This window comes from Lepisma saccharinum, chromosome 27 (genome assembly GCF_977018435.1).
Source record: "Lepisma saccharinum chromosome 27, izLepSacc3.1, whole genome shotgun sequence".
NCBI lineage: Eukaryota > Metazoa > Arthropoda > Insecta > Zygentoma > Lepismatidae > Lepisma > Lepisma saccharinum.
In genome coordinates, this window is record NC_139255.1 from 34,764,175 (window position 1) to 34,783,863 (window position 19,689).

Sequence of the window (19,689 nt, forward strand, 5' to 3'; positions counted from 1 at the left end):
GGGGACCGAGCCAGTGCGTCGCTTGCCTTGGCAACGGGTTGAAGGCCTACTTCGTTACAAAGTGAATACATTGAAAAAAAACATGTAAAACTAGAAATACAACAAAAAATAACTTTGAAAAATAAACTAGTGGTAGAGCATTGACGCGGAATTTTATAGACCAACGTTCGATCCCTGGTCGAGACTCAATTTCCATAATACTTTTAAGGGAGATTTCAGACCGAAGCGACACGCGACATATGTCGATTGAGGATTTAACAAATCGAACGCAGGCTTGTGCAGCCTGTCATGCCGCTACGGTCTGAAACCTTGCTGTTGATAGGCTTGGTCCCAAGCGACATGTGTCGAGTGTCTCTTCGGAGAGCCAGAATTTTCCCCAAAATGACTATTTGGTTCCCCATGTACGGGTTCATAGTCTTTAAGCACAGAAGTGCGTTTCCCGGTACAATAATTACTATATAAAAATTATATTGTGCCTAAAATTGCCTATTTCGACTGTTATAACCTATTATAATTACTAGTGTCTATAAGAGCTTAACATGTTAAATACAATTGACAAACTAATGTTTAAAGTGTAAAAAGTGTGTTTCTGTGCTTTTGTTTTCTATGGTCAGATTAAGGAGATACGGGAAGGTTCCTCTCCCTATCGCGATGGCTACAATAAATCTTCAGTTAGCATAAGAATAATGGCGTTCGCCTCCTTGAACCATTTCTAATGCACATAGTACGTGACAACTGTAAAATTCATCCTTCAGACCTCCTACTCTGTCAAGTAGTATATAAACTACTACATTTAAATATGCACCAATAAAATAAATTGACGATTGCTTGATAGCTTTGAGTAATTGTTTATTGTACCGGGCTGTATGGGAGGAAAGGGAAATTCATAAGTATATAGGGAGCAAATTTTTCCGTCATTGGAAGGTTGTAATATAGAAGCTGTGAGATGCTTCGGTTCATATAAGAATTCTACAATCTTCTGTATGTATTTGGAAATTACTGTTGTTAATGTTATGAAAATTTAATTTTTTGGTGCCAGGTTTTGAATTTTCAGATTTTCATTATTCACAATATTAAAAATTAATGTCCATTTTTAAAATTTTTAGTGTTCTGTTTTCAAAATTTTGCCTACCTATTTGGGTACTTTTAGTGCCTGGAAATAAGAAATGTTAGTTCTGATATTTGTAAAAATTACAAGATATCCTAGTTCAGAAAAAAATATTTTCTTTACTTGTTTCTAGAAGATATTGATTAATTTAAATCAATAGTGCAATGACTTTATGATCTACATATTTTTGTTTCTTTTTGTTACAGGTAACCCTAAATTCTCATGATCTACGATCATCTCTAACATGCTATAACAACAAGGCCGAAAAAGGCACCCCAGTTACAGATAAAATGCCGAAAATTTTTAGCACTGATACTTGGATTGACATAAACATCAGGTAAGTCTCGCTATACAAAGGAAATGAAGTAGAATGAAAAACATATATAGTACATATAAGCATATGTTTGCGGACATGAACGACAACGTATTATTCCATTTGTCAAGTTTTAACTTTATCTAAACTTTAACTACAGGCTAACGAGGCCCTGCCGGCTGGACTCCCAGTTGGGATACTACAACTGATCTCTTGCTTCCCCTTTTTGTGATAAGTACCCAATTACAGCTTTTATTATATACCTAAGGAGGTTTACCCTGGTGCAGCCTCCGCCACTGAGTGGTCTGCGGACTGTTGTTGCCGAAAGTGTATTTGGCGCAAGCATACCGACTGCCTATAGGGGAAGGAAGGGTAAAGTGGCCAGTGCGGGCAAAGTGGCCATGTGAGTTTTCTTCGCTGTATAGCGCTTCCGTCACGCGGGAGCCGGGCGAAACAGTCGCCACGGATGCTGTCAGAGTTGTCTGTGACTTTGAAGCGGGAGACTGCACTTTTCTAGATGTGAACTCATTTTATTGTTTTTTCGCAAGTCTGATTTTAGCTAAGTGGTACAAATTGTTGATTATAGCTAAATAATAGTAATTGTTATAATTATATGCTCTTGTGCTGTTTGATCAGGGTGAAATAACCTTTTAAATTATGTGTTTTTGAAAACGCTAAGTCATGTAGGTTAGACGTTAGACCACAGTTTTTGTAATGACGTCATTCCGGGCAAAGTGGCGAAGAAACAGACAGACTCGAAAGGCAATGAAGGATGGATTAGATGTTTAAAATGTAAGAAGTGGCACACGAAGAGTGCCCCGGTTGTGACGAAGAAGATGATGAGTTTGAGTGCAATTTTGCAAATAGGCCTACGCCTAATCCTTTATTGATAGACTATTGATTACGAATTACTATTTACTTTATCTTGTAAAGATTTCATACTTAAGATAATACTTAAAAAACATAATACTTATTCCTAATGTGTATTACTTCAGCTTGTGTTGATTTAATACACACTCTGAATCAATGTTATTTGTTAATTTACCTATGCACGTAAAATGGGAAGGGCTGGCCACTTTACCCAACCTAGGCGGGCAAAGTGGCCACTTCGTACTTTCTTTTAAAGATAAGTAACGTGTACATTTCTAAACAACAAGAATTTAAAAAAAAAATGAAATTGGAAGTAAAGTTATTATACTTACTATTGGTCTATGTCTCTATAACTTTGCTGATTAAAAAAGGTATGATAAGAATTCATCAAACCTTAGAGTGGCCACTTTACCCTTCCTTCCCCTACTGTTGCACCAGTTTTCAAAAGGAGAAGGAAATAATATCAAGAAACTCCTGAAAATACCTACTGTCCAAGCGTGCCGGTTGCGTTCCCTTTTCCTTCGTTGTGACTGTAGCAACCAAGCCACACATTAGCTTATATACGTAACTCTTCTAAAGGGAATAGAACAAAGAACATGCTGACTCCAGCACCGCTGTCAGTGGATGAAAGTACTCATGTGATAGCGGAAAAGGTCTTTCAGCAGTCGACAGACTATACCCAGTGGCGGAAACTGATCCATTATAAACTTTCTGAGGTATAGGCATTGGTATTTTAGTCATTATTTATGCATTACTTTTAGTTATTGATCTCTCTATTAGTTTTAAATTAATTACTTTAGAAAATACATTACAAGACGCCTCTACAGTATTTTGTTTTTGTAAGAAATCCCATTCCCATGAGTGAGGGTCCATTTAACCTGCATTCTGATGCACCATTATTTTTTAACAAATAAACTTCATATAGAATAGAATATGAATGTAGCAAACATAATTAATTATAGAAAAAAGCAACTACATTGTACATTGCTGTGTTTAGAAATTGCACATTTAACTAGTAATTTAGAAATGAGACTATCAATCTTTGTGAATTCATCTACTATGTTTAGGATTTTATTCAAAACTTTCATCAGGTCAAAACAATTTTACTTTTTAAAATACTCTAATTTACTATACACAGCTGTTGTAACAATTACCTCAACAAACTCTCTTGCGATACCGCTAACTGTATATTTGTTAATATTTCATAAAAACTCTCGGGATTATCTCATTAATGTTATTCTGTTACTACCATCAACTTTCTTAACATATGACTGTCTTCACTCTCACTGTTCAACTCCCTAAAACCACGTCTTCAAATATTATTTTTGTTATTTCTAAAATTCAGTATGTCATGATGTGGTTGAATCTCAGTTCTTTTATTCTAGTAATTCTATAACTACCGTACGTACGCATGGCCATTTAGTACGCTTCACTTTAGTGATTCTTATTTGGTGTAGCGGTATCATCGTTGCTCTAAAATCAAGGGGTCTCGAGTTGGATAGCTGGGGGAGGCACATAGTGATTCAGGTCCTACTTAAAATTTTAAACTGTAGGTCCAGTCACGATTAGCTTAACTGGGCATGAAGTGAACTTTAAAAAAGTCGGTACTTCTATTAATTTATTCCCTTTTCTACTGCATGAAATGTTGAATTTATTCTTCGCTGGTTTCACCTATGACTTTTAACCTAAAAATCTTTCCGGTTTATTTCTCTAAAATAATTGCAATTCGTGTAGTTTTTATATTCTTACAGCATCCATGACGACAAGCTGACAGTATTTGCTAACGACACCAAAATTCTCTCGAATAATTTTGGCGAGGTTCGGAGTTTAAGGTGGTTCAGTGTCGGGTCGCCAAACGTAGCCTATTGGACCTTCTTCTGCCGACCTGAAGGTGGGTAACCCCTGAATTTTTCATAAAATAACATCTCGTTTGTTTCAGGAAACTTTCAGACCGAAGGAATAATCGACAATCGACATGGGGATTTCACAACACCGAAACGGAAAACGACAAGCGACACGGGCCCCTTCAGTCCAAAGCAAAACATTTCGTGATCTATTGAAAGCGTTTGGCTGTGTAGATGGTGAAATATTGCTAGAAAAACTCAAATAATGGCCTGAAAAGGAACTATACTGTAGTCTAAAAGAAGTCCTAACACACTTTATTTATTTCAGTCTGGTCCATTGTGTCGATGAATGGCAAAATAAACTGCAAATGTTGGACCTGTGCTAAGAATAGTTTCAAACAATTTCCAAGATTTCGGCCCAAATTCAGTACAAAGTTGAACAAAACGAGAACAAAATAAAAATAAAACATGGTTAATGCTGTTAATTTCTTGTTGAAGATACTTATAATTTTAAAATCGTGTAAAAATGCATATATAATGGCGTACAGATATTTCCTACAATGTTTCTAGTTAAAAGAACACAAATATGTATAAAATGGCTATTCTACGAAGGAAAATAACGTCAAAATGAAGAGAAGAATGTAAGATTGAGAAGGTGACAGCACGTTTGCTATTTCCAGCTGATAAAAATATGACTGATTATTATTATTATGCACTAATTTTCGTCCACACTTTGAATACAAAACTGATTCGTTCCAATTGAATCTTATCATCGTGAAAATTCGGCAGAAATAAATGAAATTTAATAATTTATATTATGTAAGAAATGTCAAGTATTTTGCTTATTTAACTTTAATGCTGAAACATCAATTTTAATTTATTAAACTAAAAAACACTTGTCCGAGGGATTCCGGCTCCCTGTATAAATACGTCCTATGTTGTTGTATCTTTCTGCACAGGAAAAGAAAATAAGATTTCGACGGATTTCCCAGAATGCAAACTGACAGAAGAAGGTCGCGAGTACATAGGGAGCCAATCCGTTACCTTGACGGGGAAGGTTTGCTTGCCGTGGACGTCCAAAAGAGTGAAGAAAACGACGGAGAACGATTTCCCCGACACGAGCAAACTGGCCGCAAGGAACTACTGCCGGAGAGTCGATCCAGGACCAAGTGGGCTCTGGTGCTACGTACAAGGATCCAGCGGGGAAGCTACTGCGGAAAAATGCCTCGTGAGGAATTGTTCGTCCAAAGGCAAGTGATTGATTTGTGATTAAAGGAGGGTAAGATGTGACGTAACTGTGTGACACCGAATCTTTATGAAAGGGAAGTAAGAGGGTAATTGATTTCTACCATCCGCTCTGCATTGCACTGTTACATGAGGGTAGAGTTCCATACATTCTCGATCTAGTCTATTAGAGGTTACGAGATCATCACCACACGCTTGCGTCACCATTGCGAGAATATTATGAGCCCACCCAAATACGTTAGAAATTTTCAAAACCATTTATAAAAGATCAAGAATGACACACATAAGGTGTAAGGAGTTACTTGTCAAGGAACCCATATGTCAACCTCTCTTCCATGTAGTACACCCTGAACTGCATTCTTGCAAACTAACGAGGCTCTGGCGTTTGGACTCTCATCCAATATAATCCTCTGTGCTGCCTGTGTTTTGTCCTGTGCTCCTGTCCATGTGTGTCTGTCTGTGATTGTCCTGTCATGAATTTCATCTTATCAACTTTCAAATCAAATCAAAGAAACACACACAATTGGATCAGGGGAAGAAGATAAATAATGAGGGATAAGAATAAAGAGAGATAATGATATAAAGAAATTGGAAAAGAAAGTGATGAAGAAACGGAGGAGACAGAGAGAGAGAGAGAGAGATGGTAGGAAGATAGAGGCAGAGAGAAAGATGGAACAATAGAGACAGAGAAGTAAGTAAAAAAGACAGAGAACAAGAGAAGAAAGAGGGGACGAAAGAAACAGAGGAAAGATAAGAAGGAGAAGAGGAAAGAAGAGAGAAACATATGATGGGAGAAAGAGGAAGACGGAAAAAGAATGATATAAACTGGAAAGAAAAAGAAAGATGGGGGGAGAGAGAAAAACCGTCTATTGGTGTCTTATTCTGAGAGACTTTCACACTTTCTTACATGCTATTTCTTCCTCGGCGGCAAATAATATTGAGTTCTTGATTAACAACTTCTCTCCCGAATGTTCTGAGTTCTACTCCCAAACAGGACATGTCTGCTTCATTATCATCATCATCATTATTATTATTATTATTATTATTATTATTATTATTATTATTATTATTTGTTGTTGTTGTTGTTGTTATGTCCAGTTTACCACTTTATACATCTTGTAAATTATTTATTATAAATGCGAATGCTTTGATATTGTGCGCATTCGGAAAAGACTACCCATTGCACTCTTTATTACCCATTGTATATAATTAGGAGAAAATGTTATTAGGGCCTTCCTGAAAAATAACCTTGCAGCGTGTACTGCTCTTTTGATTGTTACCGCTACCTAAGTTGCCAAACAATATATGCATTATAGAAACTTGTTTTTAATGATTCCATAAGGAATGAGCAGTATATAATTGAGGTTAAAGAATCTTTGACAAATTTCATCGTGAAACCGAAGCAATGATCCCATATCATTTCCGAATAACTGTAGTAGTTACCTTTCAAAGATTTTGTATACGATTTGCCACTACTGAGTAGTTTATAGTTTTCTCCTTTTTCAGACTGCAAGCTGTCTGGAATTGGGAGGGACTTCAGTGGCAATCAAAGCGTAACACAATCCAACAGATCTTGCAGGCGATGGATCGAAGCTGGAGGAAACGTGAGCATTTTTTCCGGTCACCTAAATCTTGTTTATCATTTTTTTTAAATAATAATGTATAGTTCACTTTTGAATTGTGAATCAGCCACGGCTAATACTAATATTATACTTTGCATTATATTGTACATATGCATGATCTTGCTCTTTGAACCTCTCTTGGTTAAATAAGCATGAAGGCGAAATAGTGAACGGTGTTGGAGAACAGACACAAAACACAATCATGCATATCCCTTTTACAAGGTTCATTTCGTCAAAATAGTAGGTATAGGTGTAATCTTAATACACAGAATTTAAAATAAAAGTTTCAATTTTTTCACACTTTGCCTTCTTTTTTGCACCATAAAGAAATGGAAATCAGGTGTTGTAGCGAGAGCGAAGCTGAAACGTCTTCTCGAAAGGGACACGAAATCGAGAACGAGACAAACTTCTGTTAAATTGATACGAGATCGAGACTTTGATACGATAATAAAACCTTGACCTAAAACAAATTTATTTTATACATGACTTCTTCGGACATACGAAATGCATATCCATCTGATTATAATAATTATTTATGACTATATCGTGTCAATTCATTAGTGGCAATTGTGAGCTTGCTCCGTGGCTGCATATGTTCAGGGTTTGACATCTCTCAGCGAACAGAGAAACATTATTGAGAAAAGCTTTCCTTAATGACCTGAATAAGCATTTAAAGATTTCTTGGCGCCACGATGTATATCTTGTTTATACTCTATGTTGCGAAACTTGAGGCTAGAAGAAGATAGGAATTCACACGTCGAGACGAGTTTCACTGATAGGCTAATCGGGACTGGGGCTACGATTTAAAATGGGATGTCTTCACTCTGTATAGAACCCGGAACCCATTGATTACAAGGCCATCTATTGATTGATAGAATTAAAATTTTGCGGTGCGTTGGCACGTATGGTCATTTTGTACCCTTCAGGCACGACTACCACTCTAGAGAAACCAACACTGTAAAGTCTCGTCTCGTCTCACTGTCATACATATAGGAAAGATGTTGATATGTAAAATGTTCATTTCCTCATATGTAATTGGAAGTTTTGTTTTAAGTTCCGTACTTTATAGTATGTATGTATGTATGTATGTATATATATATATATATAAATTTCCAAATCACACTTACGAATTTTGGAGTACAAGAACCAAGGCAACATATTGCAAAAACGCATGATTTATTGTGGATACTTAATTTCCAGTCGGAAGAGCTAGGAGAGGAACATAACTTCTGTAGAAACCCAGGAAGTAAGCTTGACGGTCCTTGGTGTTACACGACAGATACCAAAGTACCCATTGATGTTTGTAACGTAAGGGACTGCTGGTATCCAGGTAAGTAATGTATTTGATTGTGTACTCAAGAGTTGACATATTTGGAGTGCAAATACATACTTACACATGAGAATAAGTTTATTATTAGGCACATTGGCGTAGCAACATATAGCGGCTCTGGGCGAGATTAGAATGTGAGGCTTCAAACCGTTCTCTAAATTTGAAATCTCAATGTGAATCCATACAAAATCTTCAGGCATACGTCAGCAAAAATACTATCAAATTAAAATAATAATAATATAAATAAATAAAAACTACTGATTAAATTTTAATTAAAATAAATAATTTGATTCACCATAAAAATGTCTTTCTCTGCTTTTCTTGGAGCTGAATTCACTCACGACTTGTAAAGAGTTTAGAGTCGAGACGATGTCCTTCTGAATGGATAATAGAGAACCTGGCAACCTTGGCAATTGGACGGGTGATGAAGCTTTACTGTGATCCGTAATTTTGAGCAATTTATAGAGATTTTAGTGAGTTATAGCAACTATTCTAAGGTAAGTACTATAGCACAATGAATAATAAGAATTACTCTACAAAATGGAGCATTTATATAAAAATTCAATCAATTTAGCTCGTTCCAATAGCCTACGCAAAATGTAAACAAACAATATTATCAACCATTAAAATGCGCACAATTAAAAGAGACAGACACAGAATATATTAAATTCAAAGGTAAAACATGGCTTTGTAAATATTTTTCTAATAGACGAAGTATTCAACAACTAGAATCCACCATGCCAGCAGAGGTGCCAACTCTTTTTTGACCTTTACAAAATAATCCAGGCTCTAACAGATCTGTGACGTAATGATTCAAAGTGTAACGTTTAACTAGAATTTAAAGCCGGGTAAAAGTTTGATTGCCCTTAAAAATTATTTCCATTACATTTTTTTAATAAGCCCCATGTGACGCGAGGCCCCGGATGATCGCCCACTTCGGCCACCCCTTGCAACGCCTCTGTTCGGTACCTGCAACTCTGTATAGGGTAAGGTGGTCCGGGAGGTGGTACTCACTTCACCAGTACTATCGCCGAGATCGATAATGTGCGAAGCCTCATCTCTATACCCACCGTCAGGCCCTAGCCAGGCAGGGGCCAGGGGAGCTGAGCCCCACCTGGAACTGGCATCAGCCCCCCTGGCACTGCGGTCAGCCCCCTTGATATTAGGTAAATCTATTTTGTGTAATTTGTTTGCAGTGAAGATTGAAAATGTAGACAGCAGATATTATTTTGCTCACAACTTTGGTGAAGGATAAATTCACGGAACGTGAACAACAGCTAATACATTTGTTCGGATAAGCCTAAGTAGCGGCAAGTATTTAGGAGATTCTCTTCTCTAGACTCTAGAAAGTTCTTTCACAGGAATCTGTATCTTCGCTGTCCCTATTGCAATCTTTAAAGTCATCATGTAAATTCCCTCCACATCAGCGTCAAAGGTCAACAGCTCCCAAGTTTTTGGAACGAAGGGGAGTTTCATTGCTTCGGCCAGGGGGTGGAATGTACTGTAGACACTATGATTGAATATTGTGCATTTTTTCCTTATATGATATAAATATCTCTTTCATCAAAAGTAGTATAGTGTGTGCAGTAGGGGATTATTTCAGTAGCAGTCAAGACTTCAAAAATCGATGTTTTAAAAGATATAGAAAAATGTAGTTTTTATTTTAATATGTACTTTTTGGGATTAGGTGGTCGACCATCAACAGCTGAAACTCGCCCAGCAATAAAGTCAATTCAATTTACCTTCATTTAATACTCTTACTGCATTGCACAGTGAAATAAACAGGGAACACATTATTATTATTATTATTATTATTATTATTATTATTATTATTATAAGAGACAGCATTAAACATATATACACATACTATATATATATATATTTATATAATTATTAATCATCTGCGAATTTCCACATTAATGGATATGGTAACCTTATAATGTCCTCTTGGTGTTTCAGTATTACTGGTAACATAATATCTTTACTCGGCGAATGGGTTGAATTTGTACAACTTCTTGTCTTTAGCTAAGTTCCTTATTGCATGGTGGTTATTTCTCAACTACAGTGCTGCATGTTGGCTCATGCCGTTATCAGGTTCTGTAAATAAATTTACGAACGTACACATATGTACAAGTTAACGATATGTTCTTCGTTGTTAAGTCTTTGTAATTAAGATTTTTATGTTTCTGTCTCAGGGGATTGCATCGTGCTAACGAAGGAATCCAATTTTTCGTACGGGTCTTTCCTTACTCCTGCCCAAAAGACGGACAGACTCAACGTCACCGTCAAAAGCTGGAATCCGGATGACCCCCTGTCAGTCTCCATTATCCTCACTCAAGCTGAACAGTCTGAATTGAGCACTTACTATCGGATTGATGTGCGGTCGGATAGAAAGGTTCTTCTGCATTACAAGCCTCACGATGGTAAGAAGTAGCATACTCTAAGGCTTAATTAATGAGGAACGTCGGGGATTCAGAAGGTCGCATACAAGGGCATCCGCAGGATTTTACCAATGGGAAGGGGCCGGCCACCGTGGCAGAGTACGACGCCAGGGGTTCCGGGTTCGAATCACGGCATGGGTATGGATGTTTGTCCATTCATAAATTTCTTCGCATCCTAACTCATCCCCATCTTCGCAAATTAACCAAAAGTGGCACAAAAGCGAAGTAAAATAAAGCAAATCAATCCAATGGGAAGGGCAAGCAAGATTTTTTTTCTAGAGTGCTTCTGCAAGGCATTTCCCGCGAACCGTTGTTTCAGTTTGGTTATAGTCGTCTTGCAGCCATTTTTACGAGTCTGTGGCTGTAATGAATATGTGTGAAATATATAATTTTAGGTTGACATGTATATTTTCCAGCGGAACATAATAACTGAAATGTTGCAGACCAACGAGGGTCTGGTGTCTGGACTTACAGTCAGCATGGCATAATCCTCTGTAGGGCTGCGTATTGGACGTCCGGAAGGGAGGGGTGCAAGGGGGACCACGGCCCCCTCTGGAAGATGAAAGTCAACCAAAAAATATATATTTCACACATATAATTTAATTTCCGCCAAAATAATATACGTTAATTATTGCAAGAACATGATAAATTCAAATTGAAGCAATATTTTATGAGGGGACAACACTATTATGGGCGAAAATGTTCCTCGTTTGCCCCCCTGGAGGCTTGCCCCTCCCAGGAAAAAAATCCTGCGGACGCCCATGGTTTTGTCCTTACTTTGTTACTTTTTATGTGCTTTTAACTAGGTAAGGAGATACTAGCTCTCAAACACGTGTTAGTTTAAGGGTCATTCCACGTCAAATCATCCAGGCCATGTCACCCACCATCTCCGATTTTGATGAAATTCGGTATACTTATAGAACTTTTGATGCTAATTACAAGAATGACAACTTTTTTGAGATTGGTCAAGGGGTTCAGAAATTTCGCGATTTTAAAAATCTCCCTGTACGCCACATGCGGCTCCACTTTGAATGACACGCATTAGGCTATAAATTATAGTATCTTCTCTCAGGTTTGCCGTAGAAACTTCAAGTTTGATTTCTTTTGCTCAGGATAGTATAAGCTTTCATTTAAATAAGATTTCTGATCAGTGTATCAATAATCATGTATTTTATGTAGTTTCATGTATCTTTTTAGAAAAATAAATGACTAACTTCAAAAGCGAATTTCGTGCAATGCCCCCCCTTCAATTTCACCCAAATTTTATATACAGGTAGCTGAGAGTGGGTACTATTGCTTGATGGAAAAATTGGGATGGGCGGTTCAGAGACAGGGTGATAAAAAAAATCATTTGCATTAAAAGTTAATCTTATTAAAAATACTTATGTATTTAGCACTAAGTCTGAAGTACAATATGTTTTGAGGTATAACATTCAAAATTTCTGTTCACTATGTGTGAAGGTAAGCCCGGAAAGCTTTCTGTTGGAGTCTGTCTTGTCAGGCATGATCTGGGCAGTTTGTGGAAGATTTTCTTGTTTCGAAGATAATTTTATGTTATGGAATCATTTTCAGTGTTTGCACTGTTCAAATCTGAATTCGGATAAGATCTATATTGAAGATTTACTTTGTAATTGAAGGGTGATAATCTAAAATACGTTCTTATGTTATGATATGTGTGAAGGATGGGGAATCGTAACACTAACATTATGCATTTTATTTACTATTTGATATTATAAACAGCACATTCCTTACTTTATAATTTGGCACACACAGGACATTAGATGTACTCTGTAGAAAGTTTATCGAAATTTCAGTCCTGCAGTCATTTTATACACAAGCATTTTATACACAACTAATGCAGTTAAAAAATATACTGTGTATAATACCAAATAGCGAATAAAATGTATTTTCCAATACAGTAAGACAGTATCTTATGCTACTCTAATGTGGGGGATTTAAGAGGACTTCGGGAGCTACAGTCTCATGCCTCCACCGGCGAAAATCCCTTTGAAAAGGACCAAAAAATTTTAAAAGAAATTTGAGATATGAAATATGAAAATATAGGCCTAACTAACCATCCTACAAAACTAAGACGAAAGTATTAATGGGGGAGGGGTAATATAACTTGTATTGTATTTGTACTTTAGGTTATCTTACGTTACTGTTCTGCCACTTTTGCTAATCGCGACGATGAAAATGAAATGAATGGATTAGATTATATTGATGAAAGGGCACTCACAAAGAACACCCATGTCCAAGCTGGAATTCGAACCAGGGATGACTGACGTCGTGGCACGCTGTGCTAACCACTCCACTATCGAGATCGGCCGACACTTATATGTGTGTATGCGTGCCCCGCGTGTATAATGAGGGAAATCGGACGAATATTTAAAATCCCAGAAACATTAGCTTATGCACATAGTACACTGATCCAATCTCCTTCATTCTGTAGGCGAGATGCGATTGGTTAAGGAGGGGAAACTCGCCGGTTTAGTTCGTGGATCACAGTGGATCACTTTATGGGTAAAAGTGAAACTGACTGGATTCGAAGTGGGGCTTGGCGAGGAGGAGCATTCCTTGATGGAATGGACAACCGTGCAGCCAACGTTCACCCCATCCATGTTCATGATCTCGTCAGAGGTCCCCATTGGTTGGAAGCAGACTTGTGGAGGTGAGACGCTGAATCTGTTACATTTATAAACTGTTTATTGTTTAATTTAATCCGAATAATCTTACCAATTCACACAGATATTCGGATCTTAACTACATCGGCAGATTTTCTACATTCATGACTATATAAGCATGAAAGCAGAGGCGATAGATGTAAGGAATTATAGGCTTGTCGACTGGCCATAAAGTCTTTCCAATATTGCAAAGGCTTTATTACAAAGGAACTATTACAGTTACAGCTGCATAGCTGGCAAACGAACAAGAAACTCATAGAGTTCTTCCCTTTCTTTTAGAGGCTGAGTTGGTATAGGAGGCACTGCAATCGCTGGAACTGAAAATGACGTCAGTGCAGGAGAAAGTTCGATGTGTTTTACGATATAATGAAACCAAGTCACCTATTACTGGTAAGCGAAATTTTAGGAGGGAATATGGACGACCATTATCTGCTTATAAAAATTCTGCTGTACATTTTTGCTGTGCTCGTGATAACATAAACACATTGAGCTTTCTCCTTCACTGGCGCCATCTTCAGTTCCGGCGATTGCAGCGCCCCCTATTCGCGATTAAAATTAACCGATATGCCATCTGCCGGGATTTTCAGGAAGTACTCTAAGTAGGATACGTTGTGTTGAAGTCGTTTAAAGCATGGTGAATATGCAAAAAAGTAAGGTCTACTGTTCAGGTTTTTTTTTGTTTTTTTTGCTCTAAATAGTTTTATGGGTCAGAACAAATTAAAAGTTTTCATGTGTTTCCACCCCGTGGAGTCAACAAAATGAAATTTGTTAATAAATCAGGGAAACCGTAATTGACAGAAGATTGGTATGGGGGATATAACACTGTAATTCGGCAAGGAAATTACGAAGAATGCACGAGTCTGCTTACTTTATTTATCGAGAGATAAATATATATTTCCATGAAAGTAAAGTTTTAAATTGTACTTTATAAATAAAACTTTTTTTTTTCGAAAAATCATGAAGCGTCCATGTATAACCGGTGTTACGTATGTATGAAATTTGGAACAGGTGCAAGTCGATTAAGAGGGAAGATGAAAATAGTTTGAGAATGAATTAATGTCAAATGTAACCAGAAAAAAAGTGGATAAGCTAATGTTACTGTTTCATTCAGTACGATGTCCTTTTTCAGTGAGTATAGCCTGGTCATGAAATCGTGAATATTATTATTAAACCAGCCTTTCTCTTTCGAGAAAGAACTGCAACGATATGTTCGCAATTTTCTCCTGTCCCAGCTTTTCAAGTACAGGTCAATTTCAATTCCTTTATTTTCAAATAATTTCCGAGAAGCCCAGTTACATGACGTGCAGATGATACAACACTGCTTTGGACAACCAGTGCGTAAACATAGTTTCGTCTGCATTTTCCGTGTTATTTTTGCCTATCATAATTAAATGCTTCGTTCTCAATACAGCTTCACGTTTGTTAGAGTACCTGGAATTCACATCGCATTCGCAATATTTAAAAATAATGCGTAATTTAAACGTTTTCTACCATACCAGTCATGAAAACACGCTGCTCTTTTGTACTACTGCTGAATGTAAACAAAGATTTATCCTACTTAGAGCGGCCATATTGGAAACGACACTAGCGCTCAGGTGGTAATTTTAATCGCGAATACCAACTCAGCCTCTACCTAGAACAAAGGAAAACACTTTATGCGTTTCTCTTTCTTTTGTTATAAGCCATGCAGCTGTAACTGTAATGGTTTCTTTGTAATGCATCTTTGTAATTTTGGAAATACATTTTGGTCACCCTGTATTTTTATTGCGTTCTTGGGGTAAGAAAAGCGTAATGGTACTGGTCAAGGAGATTTCGCACTCCGCTGTCAAGCGACACACGCGAAACTGTGGCGTTGGTAGAGAATTTCGTTCGGAATTATCTTGACGTTCTTCTTTGGTGATCATGATCTATTTCTCTTTTCCTCCTTCTCTACATTTCTTATTCTTATTTCTTATTCTTTCATCTTTCTGTCTTTATATATTTTCCTTTCATGTTCAACCCTTTCTTTCTCTCTCGCTCTCTCTCTCTCTCTCTCTCTCTCCTCTCTCTCTATCTTTCTTTCTCTCTCTTTGTGTGTGTGTGTGTGAGAGAGAGAGAGAGAGAGAGAGAGACCTCCTGTTTCTTTTACTTCTATGTCCCTTTTTCTTTCTATAGTTTCTTATCTATCTTTCTACATCTCTTCTCTCTCTCTCTCTTTGTCTTTATCCCTCTGTGTGTGACTCTTGTTCTACTAAACTTATTCGTTTTTAGGGGAGTATAAAGGTAAATTAAGTGCCAAAATGACCATTGGGCCTTTAGTAAGAAGTTTAGGGCGTGCTGAGGGAAATTTGGGGCAGTGTGCATAAATCACTGTAGACAACAACGACAAGTTTCTATTGACTGAACATCAAATGGGTATAATCCAACTTTGCCTCTGAGTTTGCTGCCTAACTTCTCCTTGCTTGCAGAGTGCACCACCGTGATGACCAAATCCGATGAGTTTACAGTGTTTTCACCAATAGGCATCGTTGGCAATGGAAGTGCCATCGTCGTTCAAATGCTTGGGAACGGAACTGGACACCTGGGCCTGTTCCACATGGTTCACCGTCCGACCAGATACATCAGACTGTCCTTCAATTTAGGAGTGAGCGTGAACCTAACCAAGCGAGTAGGGGACAACCTCACCGAGCTATCCGAACCAACTATGCCTGCGGAAGGCTGGAATAAGTATCTGATCAAGTAAGTGTAACTTGGAAACAAACTTCGGAAATAAATTCAATCTTTCGCACTGAAGCGACACGACAAGCATCGTGTCGCCTCGGTCTGTTAGAACATGCTCATGCTTTTCTGCAGACTGAATGGGGCCCGTACAACTTGTCTCCTGTCGCGCGTCGCTTCGGTCTGAAAGCATTTATTATTTATTAATTGTGCCTAAACCTAACGAGTGCTCGTTTCTTTGGTTAGGTACAACGAAAAGAAGCTGGAGATTTTCTTTGATGATGGGAAGAAACTTTATCCAGTTCTCTCATGGAACTCAACAGACAATCCAATTCTTGTTTACTGGATTTCTTTCTCATCTTCCAGCATAATCTACTGGAGTCTCAATTGCGAAGAACCACCAGGTAAATATTTTCTCTCGTGCCTTATATTTTTAAAAATATATAGATTTTTCTCATAGTGATTGTTCCTGCTACCATCTCTACTCATAAATATCAAGATACTATTCTCTCCATTGTAAAAATGAAGTCCATGTAGACAAAAGTACGTGATTTGTAAGCTTGCCTATTGGTTGGTTCATTTTTAAATATCGGCCACAGGTATACAATTCATAAAATAACGTCGTACAACATTACTACAGTAGTTAAGTGGTGTGTCTTTATCTTCATAATATTCTAAAGAGCGAATCTGGTATCGGAATTAATCAATAGGATTTATCGCAAGCCACGTGGGTTTGTTTACATTGTCCTCGTTCTCAGCGCGGACGGAGAGTAGTTATTGCGCTAGAATCCTAGGTTGGTACTCTGAATAAGGTATGCATGTATGTTTGCCGCAGTACCTATTTCATCAGTTCATCGTTTATCCTCATCGTCGCGATCAGCCTGGAGATGTAGAAAGGGGTTGTTAAGTAACGAAAATACAAAATGATCCTAGTTATCAACAGAATCTATCAAAATTAAAATGTAATTTGTGAACCATAAGGGTATTTTATATTATACAGTAGCGTACACAGGATTCTATTTTGGGAGGAGTTGAACCTGCAGTCTATTATCATATAATGCATGGTGTGTTTTCAATTCTCTAAAAACCAAAAAATCAGGGATGAATATTTTTAAAAATGTTCTTTTGAACTCCTCCAAATTGTTTTTAATTTAGTTGTTAAATTTGTTTGTATTTTTCCAAGACACTCATATCCCTACAAGCTAATCACAAAATGCATTTTCTCAACTTCGGATTTTTTTACGCTTATGCATTTGGAGGATCCGTGCTCATGCTCAATCCCTTTATATCGCGACGATGATGATGAACTGAGGAATGTGGTTGCTGAGAGAAACACAATCCCAGGGTTAGAATCCGAGACCTCTGACTTCACTGGAGGGTTATGAGATGTTAATAGGGAAACTGTTGAGGTCTCACTTATCGCACAAGCCTCAATCAACCTCACCACTTTTCGCCTTATCTGCAGTTTTCTCGTGTTTGACCAACAATGTATTAGTTATGCTAAGAGAACTAATCCTTACTTAGGCTGTGTCCAAAAGGTACAAAGTACAGACTTGAAGTACAGTCTTGACGGAAGTGGCGTCATCTAGTGCAGTTCGAAAGCGCCAAGCAAATGAGCCTACAAGACCAGAGCACGCAGTACACAAGCGGTGCACACTTGCGATCTGTGCTTGCTTTTCACTTGTTAAAAAATGGACGTCGGAAGTCAACCAGTTGTAGTTCTTCCGTTGTGTGGAAATGTAAGTATAACAAGTATTTTTTTTATTGGTTTTATTCATATATGCATGGTTTCTTTTTTCTGTAGTGAAAAGGGTTTAAAAGTGAGAAAACATTTTTTTTCCCGCAATCGTAAACCATGTTGCGGAATGTGTGAAAATTGAGAGCAAAGTTATTTCATATTTCTGTAATTAATAACGTGCTGTGTTACATAAACTTCACTCCGAGTCATGTGTGTTGTTCACGGAAAACAAGAGGTGGTGGGTGTCTCATCTCGTTCGAGTTGGTGTCGGTTTTTTCTTCACATCATCATCGCATGCAAAAATTTTTGTCGCTAATATGTTGAAATATCCGGGAACAAGCTCATTTATGTCACATGGTGATAACTTGAGCAATTTGTGCATAAACAATGATATTTGGTGATCTTTATGTAACGAAAGCACATCCATGTTTGATAATTGTTTCGAAGCAACTTTTGTTGCATTCCTCACTTGTGCTGGCGCTGCAGTCGAAGTGCAGTTCGAAAGCTTTCCGCTTCTAGGCTTCAAGACCGAACTGCGAGTATGCTCGCTTCAAGTATGGTCTTGCAACTTTCGGACACAGCCAATGAATGCATTTCGGCAGACATCAGAAGGCGAAGGTGGGGAGGTTGGTTAAGACTTGTGCAATGATTGAGATCCTAATTTCATAGCCCAGACTGGATTAAGAAGAAGCTAAACTGAAGTTCTTATCCTCTTCCCTTGCAGACTTGAACGAGGCGACCGTCCACGGGGGTTGGTCCGAATGGGGTTCCTGGAGGTGCTCCGTGAGCTGCGGCGGTGGCTACGGGACGAGGACCCGCTCGTGCACCTCCCCACCACCCAGTCTTTTCGGCGACATCTGCTTTGGGGAGAGCGAAGATAGGGGGAGATGCAATGCTCAAGTATGCGGCGATATATCAGTAGGTAGGCAGAGTATTGTAACTAGGTCTCGGAAGTTGATGACCTAAAAATCTCAAAAAGAATGACCTCAAAATTATTTTAAAAATTACATAAAAATAATTTCGTCCTTTGTTTTTGACAAGTAATAAGAGAGTTGTTGAATAATTCAACATTACTTGCTGGTTGAAACTACCGAAGCAAACGTAAAAAGCAATTAAGTGCAATATACGTGGGTTGGAGAGTTAATAGTGGCAACTATTAATTTACAAATGATACAAAAGAGATACCTCTGTGAAACTTTTACAGCCCTTCGATGTAGTCACACCAGTGTACAACCGTTGCCAGCGATGTGGAAGTCGTAGTTCTTCTGTAGCAGCGCTTGTTCTGTTGATGGTTCGAATGGAGCTGTTTATTGCCTGAAGAATGGAACAGTTCGGAAGCGAATGCCCTTCATCTTAGGGATCATATCAAAATCACAGGAGCTTAAATCTGGGAAGTATGGGGGATGGTAAAGCACCTGCCAGCCCCATCGAGGTAACAAATCAGCCACAGATTGCGCTACATGCACCCGAGCATTGTCCTTCAAAATGACGGAAGGATTCAGCAGAAAGTGTCCCCTCTTCTTTCGCAACGCAGGTCGCAGGTTATGTTCCAAAAGTGAACAGTAATACCCAAGACAAGGTAATAAGTTAACGGTCTGTCCCGGAGATACGGCGAGAATCACCATTAGTGTGGTTCTGAGTCTGACTACACAACATTAGACCGCCAACTTCAATTATACTCTATTCCTCTCGTCACTGCGCATGCGCCTAGCGTTGGAAGGAAGAGTCCATTTACTGGTAGGTAGCTTAGGTATCAAACTAACATGTGGTATAAGTGAGAAGCACCGGTTCCGTTTC

The 19,689-nt window shown here is 38.1% G+C and overlaps 1 protein-coding gene across 3 annotated transcripts in view; it reads left to right on the plus strand.

Moving 5' to 3' along the window:
* LOC145980090 (uncharacterized) overlaps positions 1 to 19,689 on the plus strand; it is a 96,574-nt gene that overhangs the window by 68,959 nt on the left and 7,926 nt on the right. For 2 of the 3 annotated variants that reach the window (XM_083113088.1, XM_083113089.1), the window contains 10 exons: positions 1,315 to 1,445; positions 4,043 to 4,182; positions 5,095 to 5,385; positions 6,887 to 6,984; positions 8,203 to 8,332; positions 10,528 to 10,755; positions 13,226 to 13,444; positions 15,905 to 16,175; positions 16,401 to 16,558; positions 18,617 to 18,814. In XM_083113088.1, the coding sequence (XP_082969214.1) occupies positions 1,315 to 1,445; positions 4,043 to 4,182; positions 5,095 to 5,385; positions 6,887 to 6,984; positions 8,203 to 8,332; positions 10,528 to 10,755; positions 13,226 to 13,444; positions 15,905 to 16,175; positions 16,401 to 16,558; positions 18,617 to 18,814 (1,864 nt within the window). The remainder of the gene's footprint in view (positions 1 to 1,314; positions 1,446 to 4,042; positions 4,183 to 5,094; positions 5,386 to 6,886; positions 6,985 to 8,202; positions 8,333 to 10,527; positions 10,756 to 13,225; positions 13,445 to 15,904; positions 16,176 to 16,400; positions 16,559 to 18,616; positions 18,815 to 19,689) is intronic. The other variant, XM_083113090.1, reaches the window with a different exon arrangement.